Source organism: Anser brachyrhynchus (assembly GCF_964034855.1).
Source record: "Anser brachyrhynchus genome assembly, chromosome: 1".
NCBI classification, from domain to species: Eukaryota; Metazoa; Chordata; class Aves; order Anseriformes; family Anatidae; genus Anser; species Anser brachyrhynchus.
The window spans coordinates 156,885,369-156,900,295 of NC_137694.1; the positions used below are offsets into that span (position 1 = coordinate 156,885,369).

General features: G+C 34.1%; 1 protein-coding gene across 3 annotated transcripts in view; it reads left to right on the forward strand.

Moving 5' to 3' along the window:
• UGGT2 (UDP-glucose glycoprotein glucosyltransferase 2) overlaps positions 1-14,927 on the forward strand; it is a 95,050-nt gene that overhangs the window by 14,808 nt on the left and 65,315 nt on the right. For all 3 annotated transcript variants that reach the window (XM_080605996.1, XM_080605998.1, XM_080605997.1), the window contains 6 exons: positions 422-596; positions 2,403-2,499; positions 3,551-3,629; positions 5,168-5,268; positions 9,122-9,221; positions 13,462-13,522. In XM_080605996.1, coding sequence (XP_080462122.1) covers positions 422-596; positions 2,403-2,499; positions 3,551-3,629; positions 5,168-5,268; positions 9,122-9,221; positions 13,462-13,522 — 613 coding nt within the window. The remainder of the gene's footprint in view (positions 1-421; positions 597-2,402; positions 2,500-3,550; positions 3,630-5,167; positions 5,269-9,121; positions 9,222-13,461; positions 13,523-14,927) is intronic.

Below are 14,927 nucleotides of genomic sequence, written 5' to 3' on the forward strand. Positions count from 1 at the left end.
ATATGTGTTAGCAGCTTTCTCAAACTTCACTGAATATCCCTCTACTGTGTTGTTACTCACAGATTGCTGTGTACCTCTCTAACAGATACAGTGTCATTTTATTTGAAAGGTTCTAGCTGTAATTGATTGTTGCTCAAAATGTCTCTGCTTTTTATTTCGCTGATGTTTCAATTTGATATAATGCATTGAAGTTATTTATAGTTGATGCTGATTTTTCAGTTTTTGAGACTTTAATTTGAAAATCGGTTTTGAATGTTCTTTTGTGGGTGACTGTGATTATTTTGTGATTATTTTTACATGGCTCCTATATCTCTAGCATATAAGCCTTTACTTGTTTTTCAATTTTGAAGTACAAAAAGTGCCACTGTTTTTATTTCACTTCTGTATATATTGTAACACATTTATTTGTTTTTGAAACCAGACCCAGGCCATATCTTTTCAAGGGAGACCATAAATTCCCAACTCTCAAAGAGGATGGCCCAGTGGTTGTTCTTTATGCAGAAATAGGTACAAAAGACTTTGTTAAATTCCACAAGATTTTATCTGAGAAGGCACAAAAGGAGGAAATCGTTTACGTTCTCCGACATTATGTTCAGGTATGGAGTTCAAATTAACATTGATTCAATAAACTGTTAGTACTTTATTTTTCTTGACACAACACGTGTTATACATTTGTTTTTGAGTTTGCCTAAATCACGTGTAATACACATACTAATTTTAAAACTTTCCAGATGAAGTGATTGACCTAATACAGACTTTGAAGCTGGGAAAGAAATAATATTATCCAATCTTTTTATCTAATCACTTTTCAGTTGTTGGGTTGTGGGTTTTTTTTTGGTACATTGGATGAAGATCATGGGTGAACCTTTGTGCAGCAGACAGAACAGAAGTAACAAGAATTAGGAAAATGGGAGCTAGAATAGAAAATCAAGGAGAAAAAATGAAATAATTAATTACATGTCATTTTACGTAATCTAAGTGTAAACTCAGGTTCTTTGTAGTACAATAGCATAGGCTGTCAAGAGTCAACATGATTGGTCACTTTTGTGGCATTTGCATTCCAGTGTCAGTATTTAAACATAACGTTACTGAATGTTTTCCCTAACTTACTGAAACATGACAGTACAAGACAAATACCAGTACATGGAGTTATATTGTCTCCTTGTTTTGATTCTCAGGTTTTTGTAATTCATATTCAAAGTAAGCTCTTAAATAGTGCAGCTAATACAAGAATAATCTGATGCAGTAAGAGGTTGCTGTGATTTATGTAGACCAGGCATTTCAGGGAAATGAGATTTTTAGTTTGCAGATTAACTTTCAGAGCTGTTTGCTTATGGGAATGAAATAGAGAATTTGAGGAAGCCAGTCTTAAATTCTAAGTTTTGTAGGGCTGTAGTTTTTACTGAACTTTCAGTTCTCCTTTTATGCACTTTTTTTTCCAAACTAAGTACCTGTAGTCTCCTTGCCCATGGAGACTGGTTCTCCCTCCATTTTTTCATTAAATGCCAGAAGAGGGAGTATTGAGAGTAAAAGAGGTACAGAGCCTTTCTGCTTTTTTTTTTTTTTTTTGCTAGTACTACTGTCACTGCAGTGCTCTCTCTGTGTTGAGATTTGCTTAGAAAACCAATAGAGAAAACCCCAATCGTGCTGGGATTTTGAGTTGGGGGTTGGAGGTGTCTTCAATACAAAATGATTCTTGGAAACTGTAAACTAAAGTGAAAGGTTGTCAAGATATTGTTGCTGCGCATATGCAAATTGCATTTTGGGAAGGGAATTTTTCTGCATTTTGGGCAAATTAGGGCACTTTTTTTCATATGAGTAATTACTCTGTTGAATGTCAGACTTCCACTCCAAAGTTAAAAACACTTGGTCGTATTAATAAAATTGGCAACATGTTTTTAGCAGTGATACCTTAATGATAATTCTTAATATTCCTTATAGAAAGTGATTGACCCTTTCAACAAAACTTTTTGAAGGTATCAGCCTGATGCATAAATAATTTCCTTCTAACATTCTAAAGTCTGGCAAATTTACAAGGCTATAGGAATTGTTTAAAATGTGAATTGTAAGGCATCAATAATTGTACAGGGTGCTACCAGCTCTGCTTGTTCTAATCCTTCTAATATTATATGAAGGAATTACTATTTTGACAGCCTTTCTGTATTCTGCAGGAGATAAAAGAAGTTCTTACTTTCTGTTACAAACCTCCTCAGTGGGTTGACAATATGCCTTGCATGACTTTTATTTTGTTTGATGTAGTATTTCATGCTTTGAATCATGAATTGAAAGATTAAGTTACTATTGTCATAACATGTTAAAGTTGCAGTACTACATATGGTAAATCTAAAGATAAAGTTTTTGAAGTTTTGTTTTTGTTCTGTTAAAATAATATTGTCCAACAGAAACCAAGTTCCAGAAAAATGTATTTATCTGGATATGGTGTAGAACTTGCAATAAAGAGCACAGAATACAAAGCAGTAGATGACACACAGGTTAAAGGTATGTTGTTTTTTACATTTATGGTATCTTACTGGAGATACTATTAAAATACATAAATATCTTTAGCTATAAAGTCAGTAACATTTTGAAAGTTGTACTTTATTTTTGCACAAGGAACTTTTGGACATTAAGAGCTAGGATATTAAAATACATGGGATCATTTGTAAACAACTGTGCTTAGAATATAGTTCATTACTTAACCTGTAATTATTGTTATCTGTGGCTGTACTTCAAAATGTAAACCATTCTTCTTCCTTTCAATAAGTATAAGATTGCTTAACCTTTGTTCTTCACTTATTTTGTATTTGGTGGCATCTCTAATGTGGTAATTATCACAGTAACTACACATTAGTGTTTTGTGGTTGCTTTTTTTCCTGAATTTGTTTCTAATTTTTCTAATTTTAAAAATAAGTTTACATTCTTCTATGGGATCATAGAATTTGGTACCATTATATGTACTTACGTGTTGAAATGAGACATACACCACAGAAAATAGAAGCTGTAGCGTTCTGACACAGAGAAATTACTTTGTGTGGAGATTTGCAAGATTTAAAGAAACTTATCTATGTTTTGGCAAGACTATGGTTTAATAGCCTTGGAGCCACTTCAAATATAGATTTATTTTTTTTAAGGAAATAAATCTATCACTTGCATCAAATGCTAGTTGGAGGTTCAAGCACTTTAAAGGCATCATGTTTTTCAAGCATAAATCTGGTATTAGTTGGCTGATAAGAGTTTCTTACTTAATCAAGCTGAGAAATGACTATTTTGGAAAGTAAACTATTTAACCATAGCAATTTATATTGAAATTGTAAACATTAGATGAATTAAATTTTAAAAATAATTCCAGTGTTGATAAGTTCTGTAAAGTGATTCATTCTGATGCCAAAACATGAATGCAAAGATATAAATCTAATTGAAATTACATCTAGGAATGACAACTTTCAGATTGCATGTTTCTGTTAACAGTTTTATAATTCATAGGAATTATACAGCAGGATACTTCAGTAACTTTCTTGTTGTATATTGCTTATATGTGCTGCATGTTCAGGAACAAATGACACACAGAAAGAGGAAGATGACGATGATGAGGAAAGTGATGTCCAAGGATTTCTCTTTGGCAAGTTAAAGTGAGTTGACATAAGAAACTTTTGCATTTTCTTCTGGAACCTGAACCAAAATTAAGAAGTCTTTTATAGAAGAAGTGAGATTTAATTTGCAAATGACTATGTTTGCTATGGTTGACAATTCTGATTAATTCTTTTTTGTACGTCTTGTGAGTGTAAAGATGCAACTCTTGTTTATTCATTGCATTTCAATTATTGCTTTTTGATTTCTAATTCTCTTAGAATTTATAAAGTAAATTTTTTTTAAGTAAAAAATTCCCACTGAGCAACAGTCACAAAAACGTAGATACAAACATGTCAACATTGTGTCCTACGGGAAACAGTTGCTGCTACTTCTGTTTTCAGATGATTACAATCAAAACAAGTTGCAACCAAAGTGTTGTAGCCACATAAGGTGTTTTCAAGATGGATAGTTACTCATTTCTTGGGTTTAAGGAGCGATATTTTGAGGAAGATATGATTATTGTTAGTGTCTTCTTAGTTTGTCATTTCTAGGACTGTGTTACAAGTAAGTAGAAGGGGAATTTTCTGTCTTTGCTTCTCTTTTCACTTGAGTATTCTTTCTTTGAGGAACCTGGACTGTATTTTAATCCTAGAAGAACAGTCGTGATATGTGATTTTTTTTCCCTTTTCCGATAAAGGGCAACATCCCTTTGATGACAGAAATCATCCAACAGCTAAAAATTGGGGGGTGGGAGGGGAAGGAATTCCTTGTGAAACTTCCTAATATCTACAATGAAATATGGAATGTTATGGAAATCAGTCTTAATGTTCTAAATGTCTGTTTTTATCTGCTTTTTGCTTCTTGTTCTATACTTCTTGTAGAAGAGTCTTTAAAAGTTTAGTGGAGATGGTTTGCTATTGGAGGGTGTCTTGTCTTGTCTTTGAGGGGAAACAAATCTTTCCCCTCAAAATTTCTTTGCCCAATTATCTTTTGGAAAAAGATACCCAAGGTTTTGGGCACTGTGCTCTTCTTAAAGCCTGACTAGTGACTTGTGTGCTCAGTAGCTTGGTTTTGTCAGTGATGTTAATTTGTAAAAGACATTCTTTAACCAGGCATTCTCATTCCATACAAACAGTAGCTCACTTATATATTTCATGGGTAATACAATAAGCTCTGTTATTTTACAGTTACAGTTCATCTGTAGTATAGTTAATATTTAATTAAGCATGCAATATGCTATAGTAAACTAACTGTACAGCTTATAACAACTTTTAGCTTACTGCTGTTTACAGCTGCATTGTGTCAATGTTATTTAGACTTCGAGTTCATTTATTCCATGAAGATATTTGTGACAGGGTTTAAGATGGATCACTACAAACCAATTGAACTCCTCCTTGTAATTAATAGGTTTTTAGTCCTCACAAATCACCCTTTCTTATCCCAAATCCTCATTTGTGTTTTGAGAATGAATTAAAATTTTAATTCTTGCTTGATAACATAACGATACAGTGTTACAGCTGTGTGTAATACAGTAGATAAAAGCAGACATTTCTGGATGTCATTAATTTGTCTTCGTTTTTAAAATGTTTTGGTATAGACAGATGCATCCTGATCTGAAAAATAATCTGAAAGAGTTTAAAAAACATCTAGTTGAAACTACTAACAACATGGAACCACTGAAGGTTTGGGAGTTACAAGGTATGTATTGCATTTTTCTGAATTAGCATGGTACTCTCAGTTTTCCTTTGATGTATCACCATTAAAATAAAAGCTGTTTTAAAAAGAGACATATAGTTTCATAAAAACAATATTATATCAAGTATTTAAAGAGAACATATTCGTATCTTCTCCTAGTATTATATGAGAGAAATTGAAGGAACATTGAAGTAATTTCATATGATAGAGAATCATAACTAGCTTTACTGATTTTAAAGACAGAAGTTAAATTGCACCGTTTTCTGCCTGATGTGTTATCTAAGATATTAAATTTAGTTTCAGGGTTTTACGTGAGGGGTCAGGCAAAAAAATAACATTTTGACATGACCATTGACGAAATACCAGTTAAGACATTTTGCTTTCTTTCATTTATAAATTCCAATTTTTATCATTGTGCTGGAGTTGACACACATACATTTTTAACATAACATCAGATAAAAGAACATGCTTTAAAAAACTTTATGTAGAAAAGGAGAGCAATACAGAAATGATGATTTCTGAGCAGTTCCTGTGCTGATGACCTACAAGAGGACATTTTGTAGCTTGAAGAGAATTATAAATCACTCTGAAATGGTGATTTTTGCCCTGTTATTTCTCAGAATGCACCATGCATTACGATTACGGGGTAGGGTCATTGTAGCACATAAACTATTTCTACCAGACGTCTCCCATGTCAGGTATGAAAGAAGATGAAGGCAAAGCTTAGAGATTTTTTTTTTAATTTAAAGTATGCAAATACTTTTAAAAATGAGAATGTAGCGCTCATTTTTGTCATTGTTATTTTATATGTTAATGTAATTGCTCCTAAAAGACATCTTAGTATGCCAATGGAAACAATATGTTGATAATATTTCATCTTTCTGAATACATTTACATTTAAAACAAATCAGAAAAGGAAGATTTAGGAAGAAATTTTGAAGTGTGAAGCTGTGTCTTCCATGAGTGCTTCTTCTTTTTTTTTTTTTTTTTGGTGCTATTTCCCATGTTTCTGCTGTCCTGGGTAGAATGTATGTCGTAAACTATGGGTAGCTGTTGGATTCCCTAAGGCAACCAGCCTCTTCCAGGTGGATAGGGCTGTCCTGTAGGTCTCTGTGCTGATGTTCTGCAGTGCCTCAGATGGTGAGAGGAAAGTTTGCCAAGATGCTTATTCTAAAGTCCCTAAAAATGTCATGACACTTAAGTTTCAGCAGCTACGTTTTACCTGTTCTTCACTGTTAGACAACAACCGGATCAAAAATGATTTGCCTTCATACTAGTGAAGGAGGCTGAGCAAACATCTGTTCTCCAGTTTCTTTTCAGGAAGATTCTGTTATGGAGCTCATTAGCCATATGCAGTCTGAAACTGGCTATTTAAGATAATTTTTAGTTTGCTTGCAGTCGTATACCAAAGAACTCCCCTTCAGTTATAGGGTTTATCTTGGTTCTAAATAATAATAATATAATAATAATAATAATAATAATAATAATAAAATGCATTTCAGAGAAATCTACTGTGCAAATAAAAAGAAAATTCACTTTTTGTCTAGTTAAAAAGTTCAACATGATCAAATACTATTCTACTGATGTTCAAGCAGAAACAGCAGTGAAGCTTTGATCCCTTTACTGCCTACCTTCAAAAGCCAGTATAAGACCTGTATTTAGTGGTGGTCTTTTCTGCGGTATCAGGGCTATATAAATAGAAATTAAATTGGCTCTGCACCCCAAGCAACCAGTTCATACAGGTGTTGAAAGCAGTCAAGCATTGGGATGCTGTTTGTTCGGTGCCAGAAGAACTGGCACTGACAGTACTTTCTGTACTGACAGCACGTGAGTACATTTAGGGTCTTTTCAGATAGAATCATAGAATCCTTCAGGTTGGAAAAGACCTCTTAAGATCATCTAGTCCAAACTTTAACCTAGTACTGACAAGTCCACCATTAAACCATGCTACTAAGTTCTACATCTACACCCTTCTCAAAGACCTTCAGCCCTGTCTTTGTATGGTGCAGTTGTTTTGGTACTTTTGATCCTGACATGACTACTTTCTATTGTTCATTCTCCATGACTAATTATACAGGCTGAGTTAGTAGCTCAGCTACTCTAATTTCCTTTAGCCAGCCTCCAAGTAAAAATCTAGCCAAATTTAACTAAAACTCCTTCAGCTACGGGGGCATACTTCTATTAATAAAGTGACCCTAAACACCATTCAAGAACCCAGTTTAAGAGCTGTATGTTTTAGATAAGTAATTAGATTTACTGTTCGTAATGAAAAATGATGTGCAGAGTATCAATTTGGTATTCTCTTTAATAACTCATTCTTTTATCTGTGTGAATAGCCTCTCACTCTCTAGTGCTTCATTAGCTTTCAAAGCATACTTTGAGGTCTGCTTTAAGCTCAGGATCTTCTTTTCCCAAGGTGCCCTACACTGCTGTCTCAGCTGTGTCGAGTACCACAACAGGAAGGTCCGCAAGTGCACATCCCAGACCAGAGATAACCAGGAAGGTACAAAGACATACCCACTTTCCTCAGTGGGATTTGAAGATTTGTACTCTAAGCTGTTCAGCGTTAGATGGAAATTGTTAGTAATTTTTGAAGGATTATGCAATGGTCTTTTAAGTACAAGTCCTAAGTGCACAGCAGGTGAGGCATCATTATCTGTAGTAACAGTAGTAACTAGGTGTTGCCTCACCTGATCACAGCTTATGTGGCTCTTGAAAGAGATCTGAAATGTGCTTTTTGAAAACAGTGATCTCACTATTGGAAGTGTTGTTTTAAGTATTAAGAAATTTCTAGTTAACAATCCACCTCTCAAACTCGCTTTTTTTTAATTTTTTTCTAGACAAGATGTATCTTGTATCAGGCTAACTTGAAATGCATGCTGTCCACTTTTCTTCAGGCTGTTTTTTAATTCCTGCCTGCTTCAAAAAGATGGTGCAGAGTTCTATAAGGCAGAAGCATCTACGACTTTGTGCCTAGCTCTTTTTACTATATGTGGCATCAGCTTTCCTCAAACTGAGTCGTCTGAGGCCTTCAGTTTCTGTTCAGGTGTCTTAACTAACAAGTAATGGGAAAAAGCATAATTACTCCGAGGCTGTTAGTCACACTATATCCAAAGTAGATGGAAGCACTTAGTATATTATTTCCCTTACCTATCAGTGCCAAAATTGTTTTTTTCCCAGTCTCACATGCCAGGAAGTGTCACACCCAAGTTAGGTACATGAATTATAAAACATCCTTATATACGCAAATTTGCTTCATTCTAAGAAAGAGAGTAGAGGAAAAAAGGATATCCCTTTAAAAATTGCACTAGATACTTATGAGAACTGAAATTTGACAATCTCTGTTTCAGGAGTCTCAGTATGATGTTCCTGAGAAAATGTTGCAAACTCTTGATATTTGTACATCTTACTTGCTCAATACAGCCTTCTTAGATTTATCATATCTGCACCCAGAAAATCCTGTGAAGTCCTGGAGCCGGAAAGATCTTTTTCTTATCTGCAGTTACAGGCTGATGTGGGTTGGTCTGTGTCTAGGTTTCGACATCATACACTTCTGGTACTAGTACAATAGCATGTGATGAATTGTCTGTTTTTTTTTTCCATGTGTTTTCGTAAAACTTAGAAATTACATGTACAATATGCTCAAGATAGCCAAGCAGAAGTTGTATGAGAAGCCCTGATTTTAGTATTTCCAACTTCTCAAGGGCCTGTCTTTTCAACCTTAATAATGTTACTTCATAATCTTTTATAATGTCTTTTATAATGTCTAATTGAAGCATAAAAAAAATATAATGTGTGTGTATGGAAAGGTTGTCTGGTTCTAGGCACTATTGATATTTCCAGATTTTTTTTTCAGATCTTAGTTTTCAAGCAGCTGCTCGAATTATGTCTACCCCTGCTTATGATGCCTTAAAGGTGTTGAAAGACATAGCTCAGAACTTCCCAATAAGAGCCAGGTATGATATTTAAGCTTGTTTTTCAGATACTGTGTTTATGTTTATGTTTGAATTTAATGACAATAATAGAGATTTACAGCCAAATCCTGCAGTCAGATATTCATGTTTTACAACTCACTAGATGGATTCCAGACAATTTAATTGAGTAGATAATAACTCCTGGGAGAGCTCATGATGGGTCTCTTAAAAGTTTCCCATCTGATGCATGAGATGCCATGAAGGCGTCCTAATCCTTTAGGCACTTATTATTGAAGACCTAGTCCTCGGGGCTTTTTCTGGAATTATATTTTCCCAGGTGCAAGGTTCTGTTGAATTAATAGCAAATCTACTTTCAGTCGAAAGAGGCAAAATTCTGTTAAGGGGATCTACACACAGTAGTTCAAAGCACAACACTGCTGGTAAGATACAACCCTGGCTACTGTATGTTAGAGTTCTTACCGGGGAAGATCTGTCTCCCATAACAGATTAGTTAAAAAAATATCAAGGTAAATGCTAAGTAAATTAATAACATTTCCCTTTGTACTAATATTAAAGATTGCCCTTCCTGTAAGCCAATTGTACTGCAATTGAGAAATGTTTTCCTTTACATTTAATAAGTTCTTCACGTAATCCTATCAGCAGTATTTGCTTGAATTACTGAATTAAATATGATGCTAAATATGGTTCTTAACTCAGTGTGCTTTCATATTTTACAACTCTTGTTTAATTATCGTATGTTTCATTATCATCTCTGATTATCTGTTAGTGAAAATCAACACTGTAATGGAAAAACTGCATTTTGTTTCAAGAAAGAAAAAAAGTTTTAAAATGCCTGAAACATAATTATTATGAAATGGTAAGGTACAAATTTACACTTAGATTAGCAATCAGAAAATGCAGCTTTTTATTACAAAATAGTGGAAATGTACATAATGTTGAACTGCAAGGCCAGTTCTGTTCTTTAAAGGACAGGAAGAAAAGTCATTTCGAAGTATTCCAGGTGAGATTTAAGTCACTGATTTCAGAAGTCATTAAGTTGTTACATCCTACTCCAATTCCTGACATGTATTTGTGGCACTAGAGCAGAATTTACCTATTCTTCAAATATTTTATTTTTATTTTTCTGGGTAAAAGTATAGGAAGACTTTAAAACTACTAAAAGGGGAGTTGTAGTTCCTGCTCTGTATAATTTCTTCTGTTATCTTTAACATGAGAGATTACAAATATTTAAATAATTTTAAAAGTTAGTAGGCCTGCATTCACAAAAATTTTAAATCAAAGGGGCATTGTCTAAAAACAGTATGCAAAATGTATTTCCTCAGTAATCTAATCACACTTAACCTGTAGAATCAAAAATACTAGTTAAAAAATAAAAATAAAAAAGGAGATGAAAAGATACTGCTTAATCACCTTAGACAGATAACTGAGTATTATAATAGTACTGTTTTAGAACTGTTTACTTTTACATATGAAAGCAACAGTTTTTTCATAATGCAAATTTAGGTTTGAAAATGCTGTACAAAATCTAGAACTATAGTTATGAAAATAAAAATTTAATATTATATCTTCCTTAAGAACTGAAGGATTCTTTAGACCATAACAAATTAATATAGCATTCCTCTGGGAGTTTCTTTCACTTCATAGTTTATTACCTACATTTTTGTGTCATAGTATTTTCATTTGAAAAGGTTAGTCTGAGGGGGATTTTACAAAATGTCATCAGATGTAGACACTGTAACAATTAATATATTTCATGTTGACATTTTGATAATATTTTATAAGATTTTTTCAGTTTTGATTTGTTCTAAATGGTTGTCAGGAATATATGCTATGTAAGAATGCAGTAGTAAAAATTACAATACTCTTAAGTTTTTTGCTATTTATTCATAATTCATGAGTGTTAACATTATGAACATGTGCAAGGTTTCCTTTTCTTCCCTGATATGCAGTACTGTATAGCTATGTGTTCTTCCACACAAGAATAAAGATGCATATATTATCTGATAGAAAATGTTTCAATCTTAAGAGTCGTGCAAGAACATTCCTATGACATGTAGAATGATCATTAGAATCCATTTACCAGGTGGTTAAACATTTCTGGATAGTGAGTCCTCATCAGTGACTATTTTGAAAAACAATGCATAAAACTTGGTGAAGATCTGAACAGATGACTGAACTCAAAGCAAACACGTCTTTCACAAGTACTTCTACTTGCTGCCTCAAGTTTATAGGGTGTTCTTCTTGGTGACTGACCAAGACAGAGTAACTGAGGTGGGAAAGGTTCTCTGGAAGCCATCCGGTCCAACCCCTGCTCAGTCAGGGCCACCCAGAGCAGGTTGCCCAGGACTGTGTCCGGATGGCTTTTGAAGATCTCCAAGGAAATCTCCACCACCTCTCAGGATAACATGTGCCGGTGCTCCATCACCCGCACAGCACAGAAGTGCTTCCTGATGTCCAGCAGGAGCCTCCTGTGTTCCAGCTTGTGCCCATTGCCTCTTGATATGATATTGTCCCTTACACTTAACACGCTTTCTCCCTAAAATCTTGCAAGAATCCTGCAACATGAACTGTCATATAAAGACAAGGAGCTGGTTAATGTTTTTTAAATGTATTGGGGTTTTTTTGCTATAAAAAATAATTAGCAGTAAAGTTTACCTTTTGCTGGCCGGTATTTTACTTCCTTGCAAATGTTAGGCCAGCTTTGTCTTGTCCTTGCTGCTTTTTATTATTTTCACATTCATCTTTTATGTTTCTCCTTTTTATCTTTGTAGTTTTTATCATCGGTTTATGCAGATGAAGCACTGATTCTGAGAGTTGCAGACCCTACTAAAAATTATGTTGACTTTAGCAAAATAAAAATTATAAGCAAGTCATTAAGCTCATCCTCCAGTGATTACTGATGATAATATATCTGATCTGTTTTGTAGGGCTGTCTCTGAGATCACAGTTTGAGTTTCAGCTTTCCCATTTTGAGCCAATTTTGAGCTAAGGAAAATACACCAAGTATGGGCTTGTTTAAACACAGCTCCTTCTTGACCCTCTGTTGCCATTTCATTGCATGCTCTGGAAGCGTGCAGTGCTTCACAGTGACAAAAATAACCTGCCATAATATGTACAGGGGGTGGATGGAAAAAGGTATTTACATTGAGAAGGATAAGCTGTGATGAGTTTTGTAATATTTATAAACAAAGCTTGGAGATCATGTTGTTTGCACTTAACAACAAGTCCCTTTGATAACCTGGAAAACCTGAATATTTGTTTAAAGTAAACAGATTTTGCATCTTATTTCTGACATACTGTGAAAACTATGTGAAATTTATTAGCAAGGTCTATTCTAAGCCATTTTGGTTTTTTGGGGGAAGTGAATGTCTATGTTACTAAATAACTGTTTTACTACCATAATTTTTGAAGTTGAGTTAGTAGATAATTCTTAGTTTGCTTAGTTAACTTCCAGGTTTAAGATGACTTCAATTTTTTTTTGTCCCATATGGATTTGCTAAAACACATACAATTATACTCTTTTTTTCTTTGGAGAAAAATGTGGACAATAGAGTATTTATTTTGGCATTTATTGGGGGGATCAGATTTAGGTTAATACAGTTCGGGGTTTCATAAAGCATGGTGAAACTAATTTGCCTCTGAGTGTATTTTACCCAAGCCTAATAGTTACAAACTTTACATACAGTACATTGTGGCAGGTGAAGGTAAAATAGACAAAATAGTCTTTTTACAATGTTCTTGAAAAGTAAAAAATGTTAAATCAATGGATTATCTCTGAAAAGGTAGAATGACTAAGGAAGCTAACTTCAAAAGCATCAAATTGTGTCCTTGGCCACCTGTGCTGTAAGATTGAATAGCATAGAGTTATTAACATTAACTTAAAAGATACAATTACAATGTTTATTTAGGCAATAGTTTAGATATTCAAACAACTTCATTTTTTGTAATATACATGCTGTTTTCCAGAAAAGCAAGAGAAAAAAATGAGAGTTGTAAAATATATATATATAATAAAAATAAATGCTGATAATATTACTTCAACAAAACTTAACATAAACTTGAAATTTAGGTTTACTAGAGTAGTAGAGAAGATACTTGTTTTGAAAATAAAACATTTATGACACTATGCATTACTCTCTAAGTCTTATAGCATTTTCAATTACAGTGCATTAGATACTGTATTAAAATAATACGTTTCAAATTGTTTAATACAGTTTTAAAAATACAGTGGTTGAGTAATACCAATATTTCATTTTTACAGATCATTGACCAGAGTGCCAGTAGACAAGCAAATGCGAAATGAAATAGAAGAAAATCAGAAGGTTTGTTTTATTTCTTCCAGTACCCATTTCGGTTACTGTCATATTGCTGTGTTTGGAGATTTGTATTAGTACAGCAGCTTTCATGTGGTTTCTTTCAGAGCAAAGTAGTTAATGGTTTCTGTTTGTTTGTTTTGTTTTGTTTTGTTTTACTTTCTGCTGTTCTTGGTACTTTTCTCTTTCCCTCTTTTTGCTTTACAGAATTAGGCAGGGACAAACAATTTTTCTGGATTGTTGTGTTCAGTCTTAAATTGTATACTGTGAAAGCAAGATAACAGTTAATCTTTTATAGAGCTTGGTGTTGAATGTATGCATGCTGTTTATGTTGTGGTCAGGACATGCTAGATTTGAGCTTTCCATTTTACTAGAATCATGCATGCAACTCTTGTGCGAGGTATTTTGAACATCGTCTATGGTAGATAGATATATTTTCATCCTTGCTGCGCTGCATCTTTGTGCTTTGTATCACATGAAGAGTCATTGCTCTTGTGTTTTTTGACTGATCATTTTAGCCAATGCTAAAGTGTCACTTTGCACTGTAGAGTTCCTGACAAGCGTTGTATTTTCTGTCTCAGTTCAGAGTTTGAATTTGTTGTTTCAACTTAAATGTTAGCCACTGTGCTTTTAGGACTGGTCTCCTAAAATGGCAGGTCCAAGATCAGCATTGTCGTTTTTTTAATGAATCTTGTAAGATCTATTTGTGTCTATATCACTAGACCATGTAAATGTTGCCTTTGACTTGAATAGTACTTTCACAGCATTGTCCTTAATCTTTCTTTAGATTAATATTTATTACCCAGTTTTTAGTTGACGTTACTATTGGCATGACAGGTGTTGCCAATCTCTGTGCTCAAGTAGGCATTTCTACAAGTGGCTGTTTTCCTGTCAAAGAGGAAGTGTAGTGAGCAAACCCTGTAGCTGGTTTTAAGAAAACTGAATTATTGCACATGCAGGTTAAGTTCTGAGTGGGCAGCATTCTCCTGATTTTCAGTCTGTGACTCATGCGTTTGTCAGAACGTGTATTTTTGTATGATGCTAAGACTGACCAGCCACTGTTGTGATGGGGTTTATTTCTTACTTAAGGAACTCTTGTATTTTTACAACATTTCTGTGTATAGTTTTGCTTTGTATCCATTCAGGTCTTTTTCTTTGTCTTGACAAGACTAGTATCTCCAGGGGAATGCCTTTCTAGGTTCTTCCACCTTCCAAAACAGTGAAAATTAACCATGTCCCTGTTGTGCTGTGAAGCCCACTGATGCAGTCTTCTCATAAGGAGCTTGTCACCTCCACTGCAGATAAAATTTCACATTAATGTGTTGGAAGTCTCCACCATGCAAAACTATTCCTGCACAAATAGTGACAGACTCAAGTGTTGCACGAACAGTTCTGTCAATAGATGATAGTGGTT